This window comes from Fistularia commersonii, chromosome 13, assembly GCF_037954325.1.
Source record: "Fistularia commersonii isolate RoL2024-O1a breed Wild chromosome 13, RoL_Fcom_v1.0, whole genome shotgun sequence".
NCBI classification, from domain to species: domain Eukaryota; kingdom Metazoa; phylum Chordata; class Actinopteri; order Syngnathiformes; family Fistulariidae; genus Fistularia; species Fistularia commersonii.
In genome coordinates this window covers 9,402,764-9,428,842 of record NC_141296.1, presented here as the reverse complement: position 1 = coordinate 9,428,842, position 26,079 = coordinate 9,402,764, and the positions used below count along the sequence as shown (strand labels likewise).

Here is a 26,079-nt window from a genome sequence, read left to right as displayed (position 1 = left end):
CAGAATATATAGGAACATTGGGGGCTGCTCACGCAGGAGCATCCTCAGATTGTCAGGATGGTGTGGTCTGCATCATTAAAATGTTCAGTCCATCTTTCTAGAATATAGCTCTGGTCCTTCTGGAGTTTGATAGCATCTGCCATCTTCAGGGGAGTGATGCTGTTCTTTGTTGGTTGCAAAAGTTGTGTGTATCATTTCTTACTAAAAAGTACTGGATTTCCTGTACCTTTTCTGTTCACCTCTCATTTAGTACGGTCTGTAGAGTCTTCTGCACTTATATGAATTGTGTTTCATAGTACAGCAGTGTTGGATAATGTTTTTTAGGGGGTCTATCTGATGTGCGCCGTGTATGTTATTCAGTAGATAATGTAAAGTATCTGAGTATTGACTCAAATTATTGTTATTGTGATCACAGAGGCAAAAAAGTGGCTCTAAACTATCTAAGTGCTGATGGCTGAGTGGTAGGAACCAGTAGCAGGGAGAAGAGACGATAGCTGTAGCTAGGTCTGGCTGAAGAAGCACAAAAAGAAAATAACAAGAAAAGAGATGATGGGATGGGAATGCACACTGACTGTGAGGTTCTTCACACTGAGGAAATAGAAAAGGGAGAAAGCTTAAGGGATGGGGGAAGGCTGCAAGGTTGTTATGGATCAGCTAAAGGTCAGGCAGAGGGGTTGATGCACAGAGTGTCAGGTTGTATGTGCAGCTCGAGGGTAATGACCACCTGCGATGGTGGTCATATTGCAACCTTATGGGATGTAAACCAGGGGGGCCTCCTGTAATATTAGATCACAGCTTGTAGAATTCGCCTTGTATCAATCACTTCTATTATTTTTTCACAGTTTCACAGCCATACATTGCATAACCTGTATACTAAAACATGTATCTGATTGTGGATTAGCATGTACAATTGTACTCAATGCACCATTATATCACAAAGATCATTTTAATTATAATCCCTGTGTGAAAAGTTTATGACACTCTAAATAAATGGTTTCAATTCATAGTAGGTAGTTTTCTTAACCAAAGAGCATCACATTTTATGACAATCAAGATTAAAAAGAGAAAAATGAATACTAACAGTAATATCGAGTTGCCTGGCAAAATGTGGGCTGTGTCAGAAGAGAATGTCAAAAGGGTCTTTTCAGAAAAAACAAAGCTACAAGAGGAGAATGTGTTGGATCACATACAGCACAATGAACCTGTGACTGGAGGAGACTAACTCGAACTTTAAGCCCTGAAGTATTTCATAATACATGATAGAATTGAACAAATACACAATTCTACATCATTGATACACAGATTCAGGTTGGCCAAAAAAAGTTTTGACTGCAGAAGCTTACTATTTAGGGAAAGTTACTCCTCTGAAACAAGATGATAACCCAATCCCCATCACAATTCCAAAGAACACTTAAGCTATCAAAACCTCAATCATACAGTGTATGTACTTACACAAGCAGTCTATCCATAATACAAACACATCTTATGACAGAACCTTACATTATGATCACATTAAACTGATGAACTATATACATAGTGGACAAAATTCACAAGCAATCTGACAATTTTCTGTCAGAAATGGCAATATTAGACACAGCTGATTTCTCTCTCTCTCTCACACACACACACACACACACACACACACACACACACACACACACACACACACACACACACACACACACACACACACACATTATAGAATGGGATTCAATTACTAAGGCTAAAGATCCATCTGCCATGTTAAACGCTTGTTAAAGGCAAAATGGCAAAATGTTAAGATAATGTAATACCCTGGCACATAAAAATCATATATATTGTTATAAAGATCTTTTACATTATTTCCAATTAAAACCAAAGTTAATTCTGGTGGATTAAACAAACTACTCTGTAAAAGTAGCAGGAAATAAAGCTGTTTAAAGATTTTGATTTCGTTATTTCAGCCTGTCTTCATCAAGTAACCACTGCCATGTTCAACACCTTAAAATACTGTTAATGAAGAAGTATTAATACAGTTCTAAATATTCCATAAGACATTTTTTATGATCATGAAAATGATATCTAAAATTATATAAAAAAAATAAATTAAATTAATACTTCCAAAATAAAAAGAAATGCTTACATCAAAATGCCTACATGAATTGCTGAGTATTTTAAGAAAAGAAATAGAAAAACATAAAGAAATTACCATTTACACTGTACTGGTATTTTGAAACAAAAATATCAATACATTACAAGTCATAAAATCTGTAAACATATTCATTGACTCATCCATTATCTATATTGAGTTGCTGGAACCTCCTATAAATATTTATAATAAAATAATGAAAATGTTTAAATGACAGTGTTAGTATTACCAGAGGCAAAACCTAGACTAGATTTCCCGCACAGTTTGCTGATTCATTTGCATGACTTTTCCCCTTATCTTAAATACATGTTTTAATCATACTTCCCACAAAAATAGAAAATAGCCAAGAAAATAGGATTGACTAGAATGATGACTAGCTGAAGGGCATTAAACTTTAAACATGAAATGAAAACAATTGGTGCCATTGGTTCTAATTTTTCAAGTCGCGGTTTGTATGACTGATCAAAGATAATATTGCAAAAAACTTGAGTGATATGACTTTCATTAGACGACATGGTCTTGGTTTCAGAATAACCAAATTTACTTTTTATAACAGAGCATTGTGTTTTATCACAGCTGCAATGTGTAGGTGGCCACAGGGGTGCAGTTCTGGGTGTCAGGCTCAAAATTTAAATTCAGAAGTTTTTTTTCATGACATTCATGACTTCAAGTAGGACTACTGCAATGACACTTATTAATATTATTCGTAGTAGTAGTCGTAGTATGTAGTATAATGATAACTTATTATTGCCTGTACTGCCTTATGTGTTTCAAAATCATGTGCTGTGATATTAAGTGTGACAGACCACCATTAAGAATAGAAATGCTGCTGCAGCTTTTGATGGCTATGTTGCCTTAAAGGTAATTTCTTTATGGATTCATTTCACATTACTCTGTTAAATTGTTGGTCATTTATGTTGGTTTTCATGGTGAAAAATTATTTCTTCACTATGAAATAATTTAGTATGAAATATTGATTGACTTTAATTTTCCATTGCATTGCTACCTTTGAGGTAACTTCCTGTTAAATAATTTCCTGCTCAAATTATGTTGGAAATATATGTTATGGTCCTCTGGCAAATGTCAATAAAGCAAGGCCATGTGATTTGATATTCGTTATTTGCCAAGAAACCTGACCTCAAGTGAGTTACTTTCACAAGTAGATGGAAGATGTAGTTTATGGAATACATGATGCTTTTGGTTGGCACCCTTTGTGTAAAATGTTACAGTCTATTGTAGAATTGCCTTAATCATTCAGATAATACATTTTAAAAGTGCATTTCTTTGCAGGAGGGAGGGGGAAAAAGTGCAGAGGAAACTGAGGAACAGTATATTATGAGAAAGAAAGAATAGAACTTCATAAATCCCAAAGGAAAGTGTCAAAAAAGGGAAAAGAGACATGGTAGGGAAGTGACAGTAGAGGACACACACGCTTGGATGGCAATAGGTAGTATTCAGACATAATGAACAGTAAAGACCTTATTATTATATTGAATTGGAGCTCGTTCACCTGCATAGGTTACCCTTCTAAAATGAGATTATGTATGTGAATAATTGAGGCGCTGATGGTCAATCATGCACTGGAGTACTGACAGCAGATAGTAGAAATATCATTTTTTAAATGTATTCACTTATTTTTCAAATTTGCAATTGGCTGTGTATTAATTATAACATGCCTTTTATTGAGTTATAGTGCAGCCAAAGCAACTTGCCATTTTGAAGACAATATTTTATCCAAAGCGTGGTTCAAAGGAGTCATTCAAGTCTCTTAATTAATTAATATGTGTTTTGGGCAACACAGACAAAAACTAATCCGTAGGCTTGCTCTCATGTCATTTCAAGGCAAGTGTTGTCAGCAGTATAAGAGTGTGGGCAAATGGCTAACATGGGCACTATTATCAGGAGGAGGACACTACTATTTCCTTGGAACAAATTTGCTGAGCTGCTATTTTTGTTTGTTGAAGTGCCAGTGAAAAATATCAAAAATAGATGAAAACCCCCAAAGTATCCGACTTCACAGCTCCTCTTCCTAGTCAATACATAAAATGAGATACAATCCAAATAAGCAAAATGAATACATAAAAACATAGTAAATAAATAAGGGATACATACTGTGTAGATATACGGTTTCTTCTTTTCCTTTAGGCCGTTCCCTGTTCCATCACCAATTATTTCTATTCTCTGTATCCTCTTCTCTGACTGCAACTAATTTCATGTCCTTGTGAGGATATACTGTAAATACAGTACTAATTCTCAAAATGGAAAAATTGTACAATGCTCTCAGTTACTAAAAGAAATAGGTTGGAAAAAAAATGATACGGTTTCATACACAATACAAACAGTTTTAGTCTCTAGCAGAAATAAATAAAACTCAAATTGCTCTACATGTTAAACTCAATCTACACTTTTCACCTGCAGTATATCCTGACAAATGTATACAACAGCTGATGATCTTGCCCTGTTGTGCCTGATTATATTTCATTAGCATTTTATTATTATTATTTTTTTAATTCCTTAATAATTGTGACTTAGATTATCTGGAATAATTAAAATACAGTTTAAAAAAGTAATTGGGCTGAAGCTCAACATGAATTACAGGTGTTTTATGACTGAGGTATCTCTGGGTGTGTGATTAGTACCATAAAAGTAGCATCCAAGCATGTGTCACAGACATTTTGTTTTCAATAAACTCTGAGCTGGTTAACAGTTGAGTTAAATTTTGCTGCCTTAAATGAGCTGCATTCAAGACAAGGCATTGGGAATTTTCCAATACACACCATATTTTCAAACATCACGGCCTGTGCTGCAAGAAGGCACAGGTTCGCTTCATGATGTAAGTGGGGTACAACAACCAAAAAAAAACAACCCAATACATGAATAAATTAAAAAAATCAAAAATTGAAAATTAGATGTTTGATATAGATTAGCAGCACTACATTCACACATACAGATATTTTTAATAAGGTGGTTGTTGCATGGTTTGTTCATGTAGCCATCATGCAGCCCTACAGGTATTCACTTATGGTAACAGAGGTTCAGAAATCATAATCTTTTCACCAAAAAAAGCTGAAGCATTGTAGCCACATGTCCATCTTTGCTTTTTTGTAGGTACAGGTCATATAGATGGCAGATTCTCAAACATATTCCATAATTGCTACAACCTTTTCTTTCAGCTACTTGCTGGGAACATTGAGACTAGGTAGGATTTATAAAACTGGCGGCATATTCAGGATATACTACACTGCCTCCGTTCAGAAATGACTGGTGTATCTTTATGCGTGTGGGGATGCAGGAGGCATTCATCCAGGTTAATCTCAGTTGACTGTTTTAAAATGTTTACAAGAGGTGATTTTCCATTTGGATATCCCAGGATGAACAAAGGACACCAACAAACAAAATAAATGTAAGCCTTTTTAGTTTTTCCTTTTTTTTTTCTTTCATGAACAATTCACAAATCACAAACCACAAACCCTGACCTTTAGATCATCAACTAAAAAGTTAGGGACACAGAAGGCAGACATAGAATGAATGAATGAATGAATGAATAAATAAACAAACAAACAAATAAATAAATAAATAAATCGTTCCAAAGCTTGAATTGAAGAGGTTGCAATTGTCTATGGTGTGTCTTAGCAGCTAAATTACCAGAAACTAAATCCCTAGCGGGAGGCATACTTGAAGTCAAATAAGATTTTTGCTAGAAATACACATTTGTGACACAATCTGCATAGAAACTGCATTCATGAAACTTGTTGGGGTTTAAAGTATTGCCACTAACTAAATCTGTAGGAAAAAAAAAAATTTTAAGTTCCACACTAATCAATTTTCCTCTTGCCCCTATCCTGTTGGTGATCTGTTCTTTGCAAGCCTGGATTAAAGTCTTAAATGATACCACTCTATGGGTGACAGAAAACACATCTGCCCCATTCTCTGTGAAGGGGGTATTCACTTAGGACATGACCCATTTGTGTTCAGGGTTGAGTACAAGTATAAGTATTAATGACACTAATGTTTCCGGCTGGGCTGGCTGGTTCTAAGCATAATTCCCACAATGCTGTGACTGTTTCTTGCAACATCAATGCACCTAAAAAATACATATGGATATAGTATGAATATGCTAATGCAGCCTCAGGGCGGCACTGGCCCGTGCCTCTCCAAGCCTGCCTTGGGGGGGCACGGAGCAGTGTCTCCCTGTGCCGGTCCCAAGCCCGGATAAATGCAGAGGGTTGCGTCAGGAAGGGCATCCGGCGTAAAACTTTTGCCAAAACCAAATATGCGAGACAACCAAAACTATACCATACCGGATCGGTCGCGGACCGGGTTAACAACGACCGCCATTGGTACTGATGACCTACAGGGTACTAATGGAAATTGGGCTACTGTGGGTCGAAGAACAAGAACAAGAAGAAGAGGAGGAGTGCGTGTTCGGAAGCAGAGAGAGAGGAGGAAGGGAAAGAGTCTGGGACTGAGAGTAGGGACTTTGAATGTTGGGACTATGACAGGAAAAGGTAGAGAGCTGGTCGACATGATGCAGAGAAGGAAGGTGGATATACTGTGTGTCCAGGAGACCAAGTGGAAAGGTAGTAAGGCTAGAAGCTTAGGAGCAGGCTTTAAGTTGTACTATTATGGTACTGACAAGAAGAGAAATGGAGTAGGAGTTATCTTGAAGGAGGAGTTTGTTAGGAACGTCCTAGAGGTGAAAAGAATGTCAGATAGACTTATGAGTCTGAAACTGGAAATCGAAGGTGTGATGCTCAATGTTGTTAGTGGCTATGCCCCGCAGGTGGGATGTGAATCTGAAGAGAAGGAGAAGTTCTGGAATGAGTTAGATGAAGTGATGCAGAATATTCCCAGAAATGAGAGAGTGGTCATTGGTGCAGACTTCAATGGACATGTTGGTGAAGGCAATAGAGGGGATGAAGAAGTGATGGGCAGATTTGGTATCCAGGATAGGAATGCAGAGGGACAGATGGTGGTAGATTTTGCAAAAAGGATGGAAATGGCTGTAGTGAACACCTTTTTCCAGAAAAAACAGGAACATAGGGTAACTTATAAGAGCGGAGGTAGGAGCACGCAGGTAGACTACATCTTGTATAGACGAGGTAACCTGAAAGAGATTAGTGACTGCAAAGTAGTTGTAGGTGAGAGTGTAGCCAGACAGCATAGGATGGTGGTTTGTAGGATGACTCTGGTGACAAGGAAGATGAAGAGGACAAAGGCAGAGCAGAGGACAAAATGGTGGAAGCTGAAAAGGGAGGAGTGTTGCATGGTTTTCAGGGAGGAGTTGAGAAAGGGTCTGGGTGGTCAGGGTGAGCTTCCAGATGATTGGACAACAACAGCTAGTGTTATCAGGGAGACAGGTAAAAGAGTACTTGGTGTGTCATCTGGAAGGAAAGTAGATAAGGAGACTTGGTGGTGGAATGAGGAAGTGCAGGAGTGTATACAGAGAAAGCGGTTAGCGAAGAAGAAGTGGGATACTGAGAGGACTGAAGAGAACAGACAGGAGTTCAGGGAGGTGCGGCGAAAGGTAAAGATAGAGGTAGCAAAGGCAAAACAAAGGGCTTATGATGACTTGTATGCTCGGTTGGATAGTAAGGAGGGTGAGAATGATCTATACAGGTTGGCGAAACAGAGAGATAAAGATGCAAAGGATGTACAACAGGTCCGGGTGATAAAGGACAGAGAGGGAAATGTATTGACAGATGCTAGAAGAGTGATGGGAAGATGGAAAGAGTACTTTGAAGAACTGATGAATGTGGAAAATGAAAGAGAGGCAAGGGTAGAAGAGGTGACTATTGTAGACCACAAAGTAGCAAAAATTAGTAAAAGTGAAGTGAGGAAGGCATTGAAGAGGATGAAGAGTGGAAAAGCAGTTGGTCCTGATGATATACCTGTGGAGGTGTGGAAGTGTCTAGGAGAGGCAGCGGTAGATTTTCTGACTAGATTATTCAACAGGATCTTAGAGAGTGAGAAGATGCCTGAAGAATGGAGACAAAGTGTGATGGTGCCTATTTTTAAGAATAAAGGGGATGTGCAGAATTGTGGCAACTACAGAGGGATAAAGTTGATGAGCCATACAATGAAGTTATGGGAAAGAGTAGTGGAAACTAGACTGAGAGCAGAAGTCAGCATTTGTGAACAGCAGTATGGCTTCATGCCTAGGAAGAGTACTACAGATGCAGTATTTGCGTTGAGAATGCTAATAGAAAAGTACAGAGAAGGCCAGAGGGAGTTGCACTGCGTTTTTGTAGACCTAGAAAAAGCATATGACAGGGTGCCAAGAGAGGAGCTCTGGTATTGTATGAGGAAGTCTGGAGTGGCAGAGAAGTATGTTGGACTGGTGCAGGACATGTATGCTAGCTGTGAGACACTGGTACGGTGTGCTGTAGGGGTAACAGAGAAGTTCAAGGTGGAGGTGGGACTCCATCAGGGATCAGCTCTGAGCCCCTTCTTGTTCGCAATGGTGATGGATAGGCTGACAGATGAGGTTAGACAGGAATCCCCATGGACCATGATGTTTGCGGATGACATTGTGATCTGTAGTGAGAGCAGACAACAGGTAGAGGAAAATCTAGAGAGGTGGAGGTATGCTCTGGAAAGGAGAGGAATGAAAGTTAGTCGCAGCAAGACAGAATATATGTGTGTGAATGAGAGGAACTCGGGTGGAGCGGTGAGGCTACAGGGAATGGAGATCAAGAAGCTGGAGGATTTCAGGTACTTAGGATCAACAGTCCAGAGCAACGGAGAGTGCGGAAAAGAGGTGAAGAGACGGGTCCAAGCAGGTTGGAATGGGTGGAGAAAAGTGTCAGGGGTACTATGTGATAGAAGACTATCGGCCAGAATAAAAGGAAAGGTGTACAAGACAGTGGTGAGACCAGCGATGATGTATGGACTAGAAACTGTTACAATGACCAAAAGACAGCAGGCAGAACTAGAGGTTGCAGAGATGAAGATGTTGAGGTTCTCTTTGGGAGTGACCAGGATGGATAGGATCAGGAATGAATCTATCAGAGGGACGGCACATGTTCGATGTTTTGGAGAGAAGGTCAGAGAAGCCAGACTGAGATGGTTCGGTCATGTACAGAGAAGAGATAGTGAATATATTGGTAGACGGATGCTGGAATTGGAGCTGCCAGGCAAGAGGTCTCGAGGAAGACCAAAGAGAAGATTTATGGACGTAGTGAGAGAAGATATGAAAGTAGCTGGTGTGAGAGAGGAAGATACAGAGAATAGGGTTAGATGGAGAAAGTTGACTCGCTGTGGCGACCCCTAACGGGAAAAGCCGAAAGAAGAAGAAGAAGAAGAAGATAGTATGAATATGCTGTTGCGGACAAGAAAGTGTTGAAAAGATGGTATATCCCATGCAACAGGACGAGATTATTTTCTGTAAGCTCCTCTTGCTGATGACAAATGTGCAAATGTGAGTAAAGTGTGACTATTGTTTCATGATCAGGAAATTCAAGTTGATCCAAAAAAAGGAATTACACATTGTTGTCAAACTGATAAAACACTGACAGCTGATTTGGGTTGATAGTTGTAGATTTAAAATAGTTTCAATGATTTAAAAACCAAGGCCCTGTGCTAGCTAAAAAAAAAAAAACACCCAAAGTGGAAAAGGCTGTCTGCTGCAGAATGCCACCAGTGGTTTACAAATCTGAAAAGTGTTGTGTGAGTCTTCTTATTGGAGAACGTGATGTGACACAACATTGCTGAATTGAGAGATGGTTAATATGAATGCAATATTGTATTATGACTCACTGGGATTTGGGGGGAAGAGGGTGCAGCTCTTGCAGTGGATGATCTCCTTCACAACTGGTACATCCTGTGAGAGGGGTGCAGGCACTATACCAAGACTTGGCATCATAGGGTTCATGGGAGTGATTCCAGCCATCATTCCGAGGTTGGGGTCAAAATCTAGAGTTGCGAAAGAAATAGCAGTCAGATAACACAGCAGTTTCAACAGAACTACTAATCATAACAAAGGTGTTTATAAGCATTTTGCATTACAGTATATAGTGGGATAAAAAACTGATCCTAGGATTAATATGTTTCCAATCGAAGTGATTTTGGTTCAAAATGGCTCAACATTCCCACAAATGAAATTGGTGGTTAAGCTCTCAACCCTGAATGACATACAATAACAACATTCATTTTTCATTCATATTAGAACATGAAGTCTATCCACTTTTTATGAGACCACTAAGCAAGTCATAAGCATCATAGTAACATTGCATTACACCAGGGATACCACTTCCATCTGTCATTGAAATGTGTCATGAAGGACTGTATTGCCAGATTATGTCAAGTAGTGCTTGACAACATGATAGTACATGTGGGTAAGGGATGCATTTGGAGTATCTTGTATTATATCTGACATATAAATGCTAATGTGAAAATCTATTGTCCCGGCTAGGACAGAAACACTTTTTCACACATGAAATTTTAATAGAAATCTAAAGCCATTGTATTTCCTTGGTCACACCTCAAGAAGCACAACCTTAAATGAAGCTTGTTTACGATTTCAAGTGATCTACTGACATTCTTAATTTCTTCTATGAGATATTGAAACACATTTGAAAAACCAGTTCTGCTTTGTCATTGACGAGTGATAAATATTTAGGATGAGACAATAATGTGCCTTTCAATCAATTCTGACAGTTAATTTATTTTATTTCTGTAGTAAGTCTTAACAAATAACGATTAACCCGATCATCCAAAAAGAAGTGCTTGGTTTGACTTGTAATTGTCGTAACTGATAAATTCAATTAGTTTGATCTCATATTTTGTGATCTTTCCCTAACACATGAGCACATTGCCCAAAATAGGATATTTTGTAAACAATCTAAATATCTCAGTAGAATTCATATATAACACTTTAGTTTATCATTATCTTTATTACCGTGATTCAAATGTTTTAGAACTATCTTAAGGATAAAGTACATGGTTGGGGAAAACACCAAGTTACATGAATATTTATCTAGAATATTAATTTATATGTGAGAGAGAGAAAGAGAGAGAGAGAGAGTGCGCAAGAGAAGAGACACAGACAGAGAGAAAGAGGGAAAGAGAGAAAGTGAAAGGGAGTCCCTTTCAAGAAATGCTGTATATAAAACACCAATCAGGTCAGAATTGTAATTCCGTGATAAAAGTTTTTGAATCTGTTTTTAAAAAAATGGCTATATCTACAAATCCTCAAAAATATGGGATAACTGAAAAACTTTATAAGTACACAGGACAACATTCACATTGACCAGCCAAAATATAAATATAAAAACAGAAAGAATGCATATCTCATTATACAAAAGGTACACTGATTCGTCATGAAAGTTTTCATCTATTTTATCTCTTTGTTATAAGCATTGAAATTATTAGAGTTCACAAAAAAATGTGTGAGTGTGAGCAATTTTTCCATTCAATGCAAAAGGGCTTTTCCACAACTGGCTTAATATGGCAGTAGACTAAGGAAGCCAACCCAAATGTCCTGATCCCCACAGAGTTAAAACATATTTTAACACTTTATGCTGGACCCAGGAGGTATCCATGTTCTAAAACCCCAGCTATCGCACCAGGATGGCATGTATAGGTCTCCACCTTTGTCTGCCACTTGAAATACACAGCACAGCACCGGACCTTGTTGCCTCTCCCTGTGGTTGGTGAGCCTACGGGGCGTTGAGCCCACATTATTTATTTGAGTTGTGCTCGACAGAGCCCCATGGTTTAAAGCCTGGCCGCTAGATGCTGGCCAACAAGCTCCCCTTCCCTGCCGAACAAAGTGCCCCGATCTCCCTCGTCTTGGCAAGGTGCCTTGTTGCCTTCACCTTACATCTACAGTATGTGTCCATAGTTTAACTGAGGAAATGTCTAATAAGAAGGATCACAGTCACCGGGTGAACATGTTAAAAAAGACACACAAAGGGCAAAATAGAACAAATAATTGGAACACTAAGAAGTAAGGGAAGGGTGGAGTGTAGAGAGCAATGTACAGAAATAAGATATAGATGGTTAAAACGGAATTAAATATCACAAAAAATAAAATCAAGTACTGTTTTCATTTACATTTTTAATTACCTTTATTTTATTTTAATTAATTAATTAATCAATCTATTTATTTATTTATTTATTTTTCCCATCCCTAAAATGTTTTCTACATTCCAGTGGCGGCATTGGTGACCATCTCATCAGTTCTTACTATCTACATCCATACAAGCAAACAATCTCTCACTGTGAAAAGGTCTGATAGCATTAGGGCAAGGCTGGCAAATTTTTAGTGCTGTGCCGCTCATGTTCCCTCAGGGTTATGTATTCTTATGTTTCATTGCTGCATTTGTGCCTTGGCATTAACTGTGTCAATCTTGGGCTAAAAGATGAAACATACAGAGTTGTGTGTAATAAAATAGGTTCTCTACTTTGCCTTTACAATCCAAAGCTCTACCACACTTTCAGAAATATTGGACATCACCAACATACAATAACTCCTCGTATTTTAGTTTAATAAAGTGTGATGAACATTTAAAAAACACAGATCTAGCAGATGTCAGACACTCCAATGTGTAATGCTTTACTTTTCCTTTACTTGCTTTAATTTTTTTGTCAAATTCCAATCAGGCCAATGTATAAATTTGAGCATCACTGCTAAATGGCAAATAATATCTTTAAGTGCATAATTTTTCAAGACCTATCTGTTGCCTATTTTATTCACGTTCTCCCAACCAACAGACCGAAATATTGAACTAGTAGCACAATCGCAACTCTTAATTAGTTTTCTTTATATCTTATCAATTTCATGATCTCTTTTATAGATTATACATACTTAATGTGATCCCTGGGTCATATACATGACTTGGCTTGACTCCAAAACTTGCATTATCGAGACCGCTATGCAGATAATACCCAGCTTCAAATATCAGAGTTATCAGCCTCCAGAACCTTGCCTGTTTTCATGTTTATCAAGCCTTTGTTAGACACCGGATGAAATAAACTCAATGATAAATCCATCTTTGGTGGTCCTTGTAATTTTGCCTTTCTTTCTCACTATAGGAATTGTTCTTTGTGTTAGTACCACCCCTCAACTGATGATGATAAAATTGCCTTTTTTGTTTGACAAAGGACTGCAATTTGAAAAAAAAAAAAGTTTCTATAATCAGTCTGATTTTCTCCCATCATAAGAGAGTTACATTACATCTATTCCTCTTGAAAAAAAAAAAAAAAACCTTCAGTTATTTATTTATCTATCAATTATATGAAGGCCATTGCAACTCTGTCCACACCTGCAGATCTGTGTTAGCCTTCCTTTTTGGTGCACAATGGCCATTGCTGATCTGTGTTTAATGTAGAAGTAAATACAAATTGGTCAGGAGTGAGAAAATGCTGAATGGTGCATGACATATTTTCTAAGAAAAAAAGCTTGTGTGTCTTTCGACTAACTGAGCTCATTTAACTGCAACAGCTTTCCTGAGTATTATTGCTCAACCTATATATAATGACCACCGACTTTACTGAAGTTCAGGCAAAGGCCAATCATAAACATTTTGCATGTAATATCAAGGTATATATTGAATCAAAGTGTTATTTGTTAAGTGCTTTTGCAGTAATGTTGCATTCACCATAATAAACCAAGACTAATGTGTTTTGTACCTAATGAACAGTTTTCTCAGTTAATGGAAACTCCATAGAGAAATTAAGAGTGCAGGAGGGTCCTCTTGTAGAATAACCTGGGTCCTATGTACATTTGAATGTGCCTTTTTTTGTTTGTTCTCTTTTTTTAACATCACTTTCCTGAGTTTCTATATTTTCTCTCATTTTGGTAAAAAAGTACCATCGCAAATATTTCTTGGTACTTTTCTCCCTCGCATAGTATCATGGACGAATGACATGAACATCTGCAAATTTCTTTTGCACTCACATTAATAAAACACTACATTCTATATACTGTTCCACCCTGTCATTTCTTTGTGATAATCCATTTTCTGGAGGTATGTTAAAAGAGATAATGTTTGACACCTCCTGTTAAAACTGTGCAGACCCATAGTCCTCACTAAGTTTCCTGCAAACTCCTGTCTTTCTCTTCCTTGATTTCCAAGGTAAATGTCCCTTCCAGCAGTCGGCAGTGGGTAGCAGTGGGAGAACATAGGTGGACGCTTTGAGGTGTGCTGGATAATATCAACTAATGAGGCAAGCTAGCCTTGCCACCTGAGCCCCTACCCGTCACTGAAGTCTAGTTAATCTTTTTGCATTTCGATGGACATCCCAGGATGGTTTATTTTTTCTTGTAGCTAGCTCATTGATTTCTGTTGTACGGATGACTGCAGGAAAAACATTCACTGTTCTTATAAAAGTATTCCATTCCACTTAATCTCCCTCTTCCTAAAGATCTAAATGTATTTCACACTTAAATATCTGTTTTATGCTTATCTTTGCACCACATGATATAATATAAATGACAAACCTATTTTTATGTGTCTAGCATGTTACACACAATAAGCTCACAGACAGGAATAACTACCATGAGTCATGTCCCATTTCAGTATGTCTTAAACCACTGCTCTGTTTCGCTCTTAAAAATACGTTATTCAGGTAAAGGAGGCAAGACAGGCTTTGGATCTATGTGCACTTACACGCAGTCAAAAACCTCAGGCATCTTATCAGTGCAGCTCCTTAGCAGTCAGGAGACTGGGAAACTCCATCCAGTCAAAGGGTTAAAAGGAAATTATAGCAAAAGAAAATTTGTCAGCAAATTGATTCCGGGTTATTTATCCAGGTGTGCCAATGTCTCTGGTTTAAATATAGAGAGGCTTACTACCTCTCCATTTATTGCAGGAATAAGAGGCAAATGATTTAAGATTTCATAAGAGATTTCAACATGGATAACCTTGAAATCTTACCTCCAGTCCTGAGTGGCTGAAGGGTCCTTTTGTCTACATAATAATGTACAGTAATTTCTTTCAGTAAGTGCTTTGTATGACGCAGCGAGGAAAAAATGTTTTCAGTTTGTCATTTTCAAACCCAATCAAAAAAAAAAAAAAAAAATTGCAAGGACAAGGGATCCGAGCACATTTGATGGATACATTTGCATTCTTACGGAGCTCTTATAGGTAGCTCCAAGACACATTCAGGGTCGCAGTGAGCATGTAGCTGAAGACACTAATGAAGGAAACTGTGCAGGGAATTAGAACACGTGGGTGCGGCAGACAAAGGAGAGGTTGTTTATTCAAGGAATCATCCATGTCTAGAGCATTCTTATTAATTCTTTAGGGGAGTGATGATTCAAACATATTTGTGTTTATCTAAATTATATTCTGATAAAATTGCAAATGTGAGTGGAAAAATAAACACCTTCCCCCTGTCACAGTGTTTGTGAGAGGAGACAATTTAACATTATTGTTAGTCTCTGCAACTTACCTATTACCTGTTATTCTTTGGAAACTTAAGTGTATTGTTATCTGGAAGGCCACTGAAACATGGCAGATAGGTTGTGGGGAGGGGATGATGTGCAGTCATTTGTTTTGCAAAATAAAATATCAGGCTTAGACACCAAATGATACACGTGGGGATGAAAAAAGGAAACTGCTTTGCTTTCTACGTCTCCACATCAAAAGGGGATTGAGAGATTAAGGCTTTAAATAATGCGAACATATTACATTTGAAAGGTCATAATGACACTGTTATAGAGGCGCATTATACGTAGTACGTTGCTTTTTGACTTCAACCATATTTATCCAATGAAAATGGAGATTTGCCATCTGTCATACATGAATGGATTTGACAGCGTTTGAAAAATCTATTTCTGACTCTTCAGACTACAGTGAAGACACTTAGACAGATAATCCTTTATTAGTCGTATATCAGGGAAATTACAGGAGGACAACTCATGAGAGTTTTGCATTCATTATTTAAAAAGGATTAGTTTGTATTAAGTACAAATATGCACTCTACAATTTGCTTTATTAAATCAATAATTTACTACCCTATTTTAAGGAGTCACAGGCAAAATGTCTGAGAACTGGTTGTGCAATCTTTAAATCAAGGTCAGCTGTACTGGGGATAAAGCTATGTATATATCATAGCAGTAATATGACAGTCACTTTGAATAGCCTTTGTTACTTAAAACCTTTGTGTGTGTGTTTTCAGTGAAATATGAAAGACATCTCCCTCTTTCCATCTGGTTCTACTTATAGTGTAGATGTGGTAGAGAGACCTCTGATGAGGGTTGGGGGAATACATGGCAAATGCTCCAGGAAGAGGATATAGTCCGCCTGTCAGATGTCAGAGTTGTTGAAACCAGATGTTGGTTCCTGCTGTTTCTGTAGTTTAACTAGTATCTCACAGTTACACACACACACACACGCACACACACACACAATTACTGTGTGAGATAGTGCTATGCAAGCATATTAAGGAGGTCTTGTCATTGCTAACCATCTTTTCCTACCTATCTTTGCTTTTTTGTGAAACACTGTTAATTTATTTGACTGAGGGGGAATCCTTTTGAAACAGGACACTTTGAAGTTAGCAGGTTAAAACATGACATTGCTTATGAAAACCACATCTGAATTCTTTTTAACGGTCTTCATTCTGGAAACCATGTTATGGACATACACTGCAAATATATGACAAGTGTTTGATTCCTTAAAAAGAGAGTACTAAACAATCAATCACTGTTCAAAATCATGTAATGGCTGCGAGCACAGTTTTAACTCAGCAAATGAGCCTTTGGGATAAGTTGCAACTGGTTGAAAATAAATAGACAGAGCAGTGTGAGAATTATTCAACTGAGTGCTGACATCTTGGTGATATGTAAGCTCAATGATGAGATGCAAATGCTGGATTAACTATTGTGAGTAAAACCCTGTCATGAATGCTTATTTTTTTACCTTAGCTTGCATAGCGAATAAATTAGAGAACTGAGAGATAGTTAGTATTTGTGTGTTTAGTATATACAATTAAAAGAAGATTAATGGCTATACTACATGTATCTAGTCATTGCATCGAAGTCTGATTTTCCACAGAAGCAAACGTCAAATTTCCTTCTCATGATTACAGAAACCAGAGATACACATGCACAGCAGACAAACCACCAAATGATTATTAAAGATGCCATGCTGTGATATGCTTAGTAAATGTGTCTGAACTTGGGTCTATTAAAATAGCAGGTCAGGACTGAGCGGTGGCACAAATTCCATAGTTGATAGAGAAATTCGAGTGGTTTGATTGAAAACAGCGACAGAACACAATGCATAGTTGCTCCTAGCAGTGTAAATCAAATTCCCCCTGATAGTTGATTAAAGACTATTATTTCACAGGTCTTGGAGTTTTAGCTAAGCTGGGCCCCAATATCTTTTAGGCAGGACCCTACCCTGATACAATTAACGCCCAATTTGGCATTTTGATTCAATTTCTCATTGCACTAAAACTTATTTCAATCTTGGCACTTCTGGATCCAGTGAAATACCTTGAATCTCATAATTTTAGACCTTTGCAAGGCTATGTGAGGTTCAAAGAGTATTGAAAGTTGTCAGAGGTACTCTGTTTACCCATCGGTCTCGCTGGATAAAATGGACTTGGCCGGAGGCTCATTGAAAAGGAAAAAGGAAAAAAAATCCAGGCTCACAGTTGTGAAATTTAATGTGCATAGAAAGTAGACCAGCAAGTACCCTTTTCTTTAATGAATGAGCCAAACACTGACATGCAAAACCCCACTTAAACCTACTGTATATGCATGGAAAACCAATTGTAAGTGTGTCAACATCCTCAGAGAGACAGTGAATTATCCCTGCATGTTTAGATGTCAAACCAATGCTGTGGGTGATCAAGATGATGTTTAGTCATGATGGGGATTCCATAGATAATCCATCTGGACAAAGTGCCCTGACAGGAGGCACTACACAACAGCTATAAGTGTTTTAAAGACATTTTAGGAAACCAGCCTGTCCACAGAGCCTAGGAAGTCTGCTGTGCAATTTCTGGTGCACAGAAAGCCTAATTGGTCAATTTCAGGGGGCAGCCTTAAGGTATTTCAGTAGCCTGAAATTGGAAAAGCTATAAAGGATCTCTTCAAACTTACATATCTGTTCTGGGGATAAAAAAATAAAGTTATGGGCATGGGTAGAAATGTTTTTTTCTCCACACATCCTTAAAGTATGCTAATATTCTCAGTGATATATTCTACACATTAAGCCTTAAAGGTCAGAGACACCCCTGGCAAAATAATTTATTAAATGATAGCTTTGATTAGAAGTCTTCTCAGATTTGTTTGGGTGTGTACATAATGTGGTCCACCGTCAGCTCTTTCTTATATTTTCGACCAGTTTTTGGTGCATTTGTGAGTCCTTGCATACATACATTTCAAATAAATCAAGGAAACACTAAATTGCCTTTGGTAGCCTAAACACAAGTGTAAATATACTAAAATCAGCCTCTCGCCCATTGACAGCTGGGATCGGCTCCTGCATCCCTGCGACCCTGAGTGCAGAATAAGCTGTAGATAATAGATGGATGGACTGAATGTAGCCATTAGTGATAAAATTCGATACATCTTTGCATTTCCCAAAGTGAAATGTTTATTTTATTTATTCATTCATTGAGTTTTACTTTAAAATACCTCTGCATATTATGTTGAGAAGGGAAACAACTACGGGAGGAAGCCTTGAAGAATACATAGAGGAATTTGATTCAGAAGTCTAACTGAATGCTTAGTACCCGATCTCCATCTTCACTATACAGAGGAGTTACACTCACCTTCCCGTCTGCACCAAGGGTCCTGTATAAAAAGGCCCATGTTATTATCCAATTGCCATGTAGCCATGTTCATCATAAGGCATCTCTTTTGAACAAAAGTGTCTTCTACGTGTGATGGTTTCATGCATTCCTAGGATAGCATTTATTTATGTTTGCAATGCCTGCACAGCTGTGATATTAGTAAAAATGTCACGGCTTCAAACACAACAAAATGTATTATTTTGCTTGCTAGTGTAATGTGGTTAGGTGATAGTGCGGCACTTAAAAATGTCTCAACTGTCATTATTCAAATTGTTTTTAGTTATTATTATCATTGGCCTTAAATTTAGCCACACAGTCATCACTATTCTTAATAACGATGCATTCCTGTTATTGTTATTACATTTATTTTTATTTTTTTCTCACAGTTTGATTTGCTTCTTTTTTATTTTTTAGCTTGAAAACTGTTTAACAGATGGATAGGTAACTGAATACAATGGAGAAACCAGTCACTCAGGACACTCTTTGAGGGGATCTCTGGAGACAGAGAATATCTGTGTGGCCAGTTTTAAACCAATTTTGTTTTGCTTGTGTCTTAGACACTTTGAAGATAAAATGCACCCTTTGAAAATGCAAGACTGTATACACAAAGGCATCCTCTGACAAGCGTAGTCAGCATCCATTTCATTAACCCTTCACTGGTTGTGAAAAAACTAGTTTAATTGCCACAATTAATAATTTTCTGACAGGTCTGTGTTGTCACGTACTATTTTCATGCCTTTTTTAGAATTCGTATGACAGCCATTCTGGATAAATGTATGACTATCTAAATAAAGGGATACTTAAGAGAGTAGCTGCATTAAAATTGAGAGAATCCTCCACTGAATGGAATGATTTAAAGTAAGTGCTCTTCAAGACAGATCCAGCATCTTGTATAAATATGGTCACCTCAGGGAAGAAGAGGCAAGACACTACCTGGGACAACAGCAACGTCAAGAGTTCAAATAAGAAGCAAACCAGTAGATGACATCTTGTGTCTTCTCATGACAAGGCTTTTGCTTACCATACTTGAACAAATTAGACCCATGATTCGTGTGTGTCTGAGTGTGTCTGTGCCTGTGTGTGTGTATACATGAGTTCATCCCTTAATATTTGTCAGTGGGTGCATTCAGACTATTCGTCTCAGAAAAGTCTGTCTATATGCACAAAAGCCTTGCATAATTCAAATGTGGAAGTGCATTTCAACTAAGAAGAGGGTAGTGTTTATAAAATGCTTTCATGAAAGGCTTTCTACTGAGGAGAAAGAAAAGACAAGGCAGTACAGCTCTTCAGAGACAGGGGATGGGGGGGTGGGGGTGCTGGATCTAACATTACAGATAGCAGAACAGTCGGGTAGGGCTTGATATTAGTGTGCCAAATAAGAAAACAATAGGTAAATCTTATGCTTGTAAAATGCATTATGATTTTGTAAGTATGTATGTGTTATTCTTCTGTCATTAGCATCAGCTGCTCAGTTATCAATTCTTCCTCGGCGGTGTTTTGGTAAAGCTTTGGTAAATGTACCATTTGAAATTGATGTGTGTCATTTGACACTGGCAAGCAGTGGATAGTATACTATGTCAGAACAGAATTTATCACCTGTTTTTTTTTTCTGATGCAGTGGTAAATAAATCAACAGATGCAAGTGAAAAGTTATGGATGTCTACTAACAAAGGTATCAGAAATTCCATCATGAGCCAATTTACTGAAATGTAATAACAAAAAAAGATAACAATGGTAAATTATTTTTGACAGGGTAATTTTAAGACAAATCCTATACAAGAGCTTGAGCAGATCTGTTTAGTGTTTGCAAGAATTTCAGTGTATGTAGTACCTGGCATAAGTGGCTGTCCAGATATTCCAATGGGAGGCATCCCTAGGTTGTTCATCGCTGTTGCCCAGGCAGTGGGGTCTGAAATTGGCATTGCCATTGAGTTGGAGTCCATGGTCACGTTATGAATTCCTTCTGTAAAAGGACAAAGAAAAAAAAAGATACATGGAAGAAAATGTATACAATCCATATAATCCATTGATGCCAAATGACACTGCTAGAAATTTAAAAATTCTGAAAACACACACACGAACAAGTGAGTGAATGCATGTGAGCAAACATGCTCACGCACACAAACAGACACACACACACAAATTAAAACCTTAACTCACAGTAGCAAGAGCAAACTTCAAAATATCACTGTAAGTCTTCCATTGATTCAGTATTAACAACATGTATCCATGTATCCACGTGTCTCTTTCTCTACTTAGTTTAGCTGTACGGTAAATGCCCTTCAGCAGTCTCCTTTCGTTGACTTGTCAGAAAGACCTGCGAATTGCTGTGGCTTATTGCTAAGCCAAACTACACCCTGTCTTATCATGCCAAAGCCAACATAACTGTTGATAATGAGAAGTGCTGAACCCAAAACATACTTTTCACTTCAGAAGCACTGTGGCAAAGCCCAGTGTGAAGACAACACCTGCTCTCTAAATGAATGTGTGTTATATGCACCAAAAAAAAACTAGATTAAAAACGTCCTAATCAAACACCCTCTGTGTCACTGGGATAATGGTGCTGACAAAGATTGCAGGGGGTTTCTTAACAGACACAACCTTGTGTCAACCTTTGACACAAGTGTCAATGACTACATAGTTAGCATTTTAAAGGGGATCAGTACAGAAAATACCCTTGGGCCAATTTGGTGCTCTTGCTTAGATTTTGTTAATTTGAATCTGCTTTAAAGTGAAAAATATAAATCATCATGTAGGATTCACCTTATACAGTGAAAGTTTATGACAGTTGTCTTTGTCTTCTGCTTGTTCCAAATACAAACAGAAGTACTTCATAATGTTAAGGAATTTGACAGAAACAGCTCAAAAATATGTTGTTTTGGTAACAAGAGCAATCATTTCATACAAGGGAGATAACATTACTTCTCGAAGGATCACAGTTTTCACCGTGTATATAATATGGATCAGTGGCAAAGCTCATGGCTGGCAGATGGCAAGCTTGGTTTGAAAATAAATATCTATATAAATATGCAACTGTATGAGAAGGCTCACTGCAACAACACAATAACCATATCAGGGATAATGAATGGCTGGGAAATGCCCCGCTGCTTGGATGCCAAGGGGAGCTAATACAGCTGATATACATTGACCAAAATTCCCAGTCTGGAGCTCATGTTATCAATATGGGTTAACATCAACTTGCAGCTGGCTTAATCTATTTTTTTTTTTGTATGTAGGTTTGCATAAGTTTTATAAATGTAATGCGTGAATTCCGAAAGTTCGAAAAGAAACCTTTTTACATCATCATCACAAGGTAAGTCATAAATAGAATTTGCTTAACTATACCTTAACTATAACTATGCTTAACTATACTTAACTAAGACCTTAAAACACTTGATAGCATTAACTTTGACACTTTATATTTTATTGTATTTCTTATTCTCCCTTCTTCCTTCTATTATCTATTATTGTTATGTTTTGCTTGAAACTCTGGCACAACAATTCCTTGGGGATAAATAAAGTTGTTCTTATCTTATCTTATACATGTTAATTATTTATCTTTTTAAATTGGAAGGGAAAGAGACTATTTAAAGCGATTTTGTTTTTTTTTTGGTTTTTGGTTTTGTTTACCACCGCCATGAGTAATTCCAAATTTGATTCATCTGTTTCTCATTTGAATGAAACCTGGATCTTTGTGGATCAATCACAGAGGGCTTTGGATTCTGATAGGTAGAGTGACCTTGAGGGCAGAAGCCAGACTGGCTTCTTTTTAAAGGGCTATACAACTGCATGAATACATAGGGCAGGGTGGGGGGGTATGAATGGCAGAAAATGCTGAAAGGAATCTTTACAAAATCACATTCCAGAACACACTTTGCTCCGTTTTGACTGAGTCGACTCAGTGTCGATATTACCAAGGAGAAAATCAGTCAGAAAACATTTTAAACAGAAACATATATCAGTGAAGTAGACCCTAACTGAATCATATTTTCAGTACCTAATTTTGTCTTCCACATTTTATTCTTTTATCACAAACAGAAACACAAATACACACACACACACACACATATATATATATATATATATATACACACATATATATATATACGCACATATTCTGTTAGGTTTTACAAAATGTTAAATACAACAAGTTGTTAAAAAGGGCCAAAGCGATAACTCCAGTATAATTGGCATACATTTCTGTGAGTATCTTCACCCGTGGCGCTTACAGCAGTCATTTTGATTCTTCTGAGGTTTAGGCCAGCCTAGGGCTTCCCTTGATACTGATTCTCTGTGGGTTACAACTGGATTTTAGCTTCCCCTAACCATTCCCCCAGTAGGCAGATATGATATTAAGCCATTTTAAGGCTCATTGGTTGTGTGCTTCAACAGCAGGCAGGGAGACACTGTGGGCAATTTAGTCTAAAATGCACATGGTTGAAACAGTAAAGTACAGGTTTATCATGGCCCCCAGAGGGCAAATTGAAGAAAGAAAGAAAACTAAAAAAGACATTAATAACCATGATAATGATAAAGATAATAAATAGTAAAAATAGAAATGATAGGGAGAGGAAAAAATACAATAATTGTTGTAGTACTGTGATTTAAAAGCTGCCATTGACACACACACATCCAGGATAAATATGATACATAACGTTTGAATACATGTCCTCAAACCGCAGTCTAAAATACTTAAATCATTAAGACATTACAGCATAACTGTCACTTAGTACATTCTGAATGATAGAGGTTCATTGTTCTGCTGTACAATAGAGGATGTTATCTAGTTTAAATTTGGAAGGATGCAAAATGTTTGAATGAAAACTACAGTAGACAATAGCACAACTGATTTCTTTCAAGTTCTTGTATTATTCAAAGACCCACATCATGTCTGGTGAACAACATTGCAAGCAGGTGAACCTGACTCCCACAAGACAAATAGACGGAAAATAAGACAGAACTTGCTGTCCCTACACAGCTTGCAAAAAATAAACAAAAAAGAGGTATTAAGAAATCACTTCAATAATAAAAAAGAGAAGATAGTGACCATCTATACCTATTGCCACTTAGGTCATATGGGGGATGTCATTGTCATATAAATCCTCCAGTGAATGTGGGTCACAAGTCTCTGTTTTTCCATGTGTTTCTAAGGAAGAGTGGTATTAAAAAAGTGTTGTGGCAGAGATTTCATTTTTAACAGACATGAAAGTGTGGTAATAGAATTGGTATTGGAAAGAATTGTAGTTCCATACTAATGGTTACAGGAAAGGCAACACAAAAAGACACATTGATATAATTGAACCAGTTTTGACAAAAAGTGCAATTTGTTTTGGATGCTAGAATCATGGCAAAAAGTCAATTCAGTGATGCACTGCTGGTCACTCTGACAAAACCCTTGCAGAACTTCTAATTCAATTAGAATAATCAGAGACCGTGGCTAAAAACTTTCCATGCAAAGTTTCAACTCAATTTCAGAAGAACAGCAGAAATTCCATGAGAAAAAAAGGAAACGTTTAGATTTCAGGTTATTGTTTTTTCTAACACACACATGCACGTGTGCACAGATGAGGTTAGAAGGGAATCTCCATGGACCATGATGTTTGCAGATGACATTATGATCTGTAGTGAGAGCTGAAAACAGGTAGAAGAAATTTAGTTGCATAAGGCAGAGTATATGTGTGCGAATGAGAGGAACTCGGGTAGAACGGTGAGGCTACAGGGAGTGGAGATCAAGAAGTTGGAGGATTTCAGGTACTTGGGGTCAACAGTCCAGAGCAACGGACAGTGTGGAAAATAGGTGAAGAGACGGGTTCAAGCAGGTTGGAATGGGAGGAGAAAAGTGTCTGGGGTACTTTGTGATAGAAGACTATCGGTCAGATAGTGTGATGGAGGAGGAAACAGAGAATAAGGCTAGATGGAGAAAGTTGATTTGCTGTGGCGACCCATGAAGGGAAAAGACGAAAGGAGAAGAAGATATACTTTCGAACCCCCAAGTATAAAGCACACATTCCTTAAAATAGGATTATCAAAATGAATGGATATTGGGATGACTGACTTGAAAGAATTCCCTTTATTAAAGAAATGTCATCAAGCCACAGCTCACTATGCACCACTGCAGGACAAGAGGTGTAAAAATATGGTTCACTGACATTTCTTCCAAAAATTACCATTTGGAGAGGGCTTTCAGTCTCTCTTGTCCGAGGTGCCCATTCAGAGTCCTATTAAATATGAACTAGTCCTTCAGTAGAGTCCCTCAATATAACACTATGAGTAGGTCCCCTTCTTTTTAGGAAGTTTCAGATTATAAAACTGAGTATGAGGACCATGGGCCAGCAAAGCAGGAGTTACATCAATTTAAAAAATGCAGGGAATACATTAAAATATTTTTTTGCATTTGACTCGATTAAGATACAATTTCTAGGAATTTGAAAGTGATGGTCTTTGGCTCTTTTAGTTGAGTCCAAATTACTTTTTTTTAACATTCATTCAATATTCTTTGCATTTTTTATATGTCCTGATGTGATGTAATAGAAATTGTGAAATATCTGAACAGCAATGCTTCTGCACTTGTAAATATGACATTTTCCTTGCTACATTTACATAACATGAGCCAGAATAAGTTTCATGATGACCTAGTTTAACTTAAACTCAGTTATAAATCATAGTTTTGATGTAACTGGCAGTAGTAAAACTTTGTTTGATGATAAAAAGTAATTTTAAACTAATAAAACTAATTTGAAACCTTATTGTTTCAAATGGAACTAAGCATAATAAACTCAATGGAAGATAAGGTGGTAAGGTCACTTTCTATGTACAAATGGGACACCCGATAAATACCACTAATCATTTGATTCTCAAATAGTCAATTTCATGCAAACAGATGTCAAAGACATTTTGGTGGGTTGTTTAATCAGCCTTTGGAGTGAGCACATTTAAGGACTACTTAATAATAATTTCCAAAAACATTGGTCATTGTAAACCCTGTTTTGACTTCATGAACTAAAGGGATAGAAGAGAGCTTGTTGTTAAATTCCAATCATACAAATCCTCACACCTAATGACCCTTATATTTAACACTGCAAATGATGCGAATAAAGCAATCAACTATAAATAGATAAAATAAGCTCATCCGTAGATAATTGAGTCAGTGTAGATGTTGCATAGTGGTCGTTTGAGCTTCAGCAGATGATGTAAAG

The 26,079-nt window shown here is 37.5% G+C and overlaps 1 protein-coding gene across 6 annotated transcripts in view; it reads right to left on the bottom strand.

Moving 5' to 3' along the window:
- enox2 (ecto-NOX disulfide-thiol exchanger 2) overlaps positions 1–26,079 on the bottom strand; it is a 165,262-nt gene that overhangs the window by 36,989 nt on the left and 102,194 nt on the right. For all 6 annotated transcript variants that reach the window (XM_086158079.1, XM_086158077.1, XM_086158080.1 and 3 more), the window contains 2 exons: positions 20,715–20,846; positions 9,887–10,042 (listed from right to left, as the gene is read on the bottom strand). In XM_086158079.1, the coding sequence (XP_086014205.1) occupies positions 9,887–10,042; positions 20,715–20,846 (288 nt within the window). The remainder of the gene's footprint in view (positions 1–9,886; positions 10,043–20,714; positions 20,847–26,079) is intronic.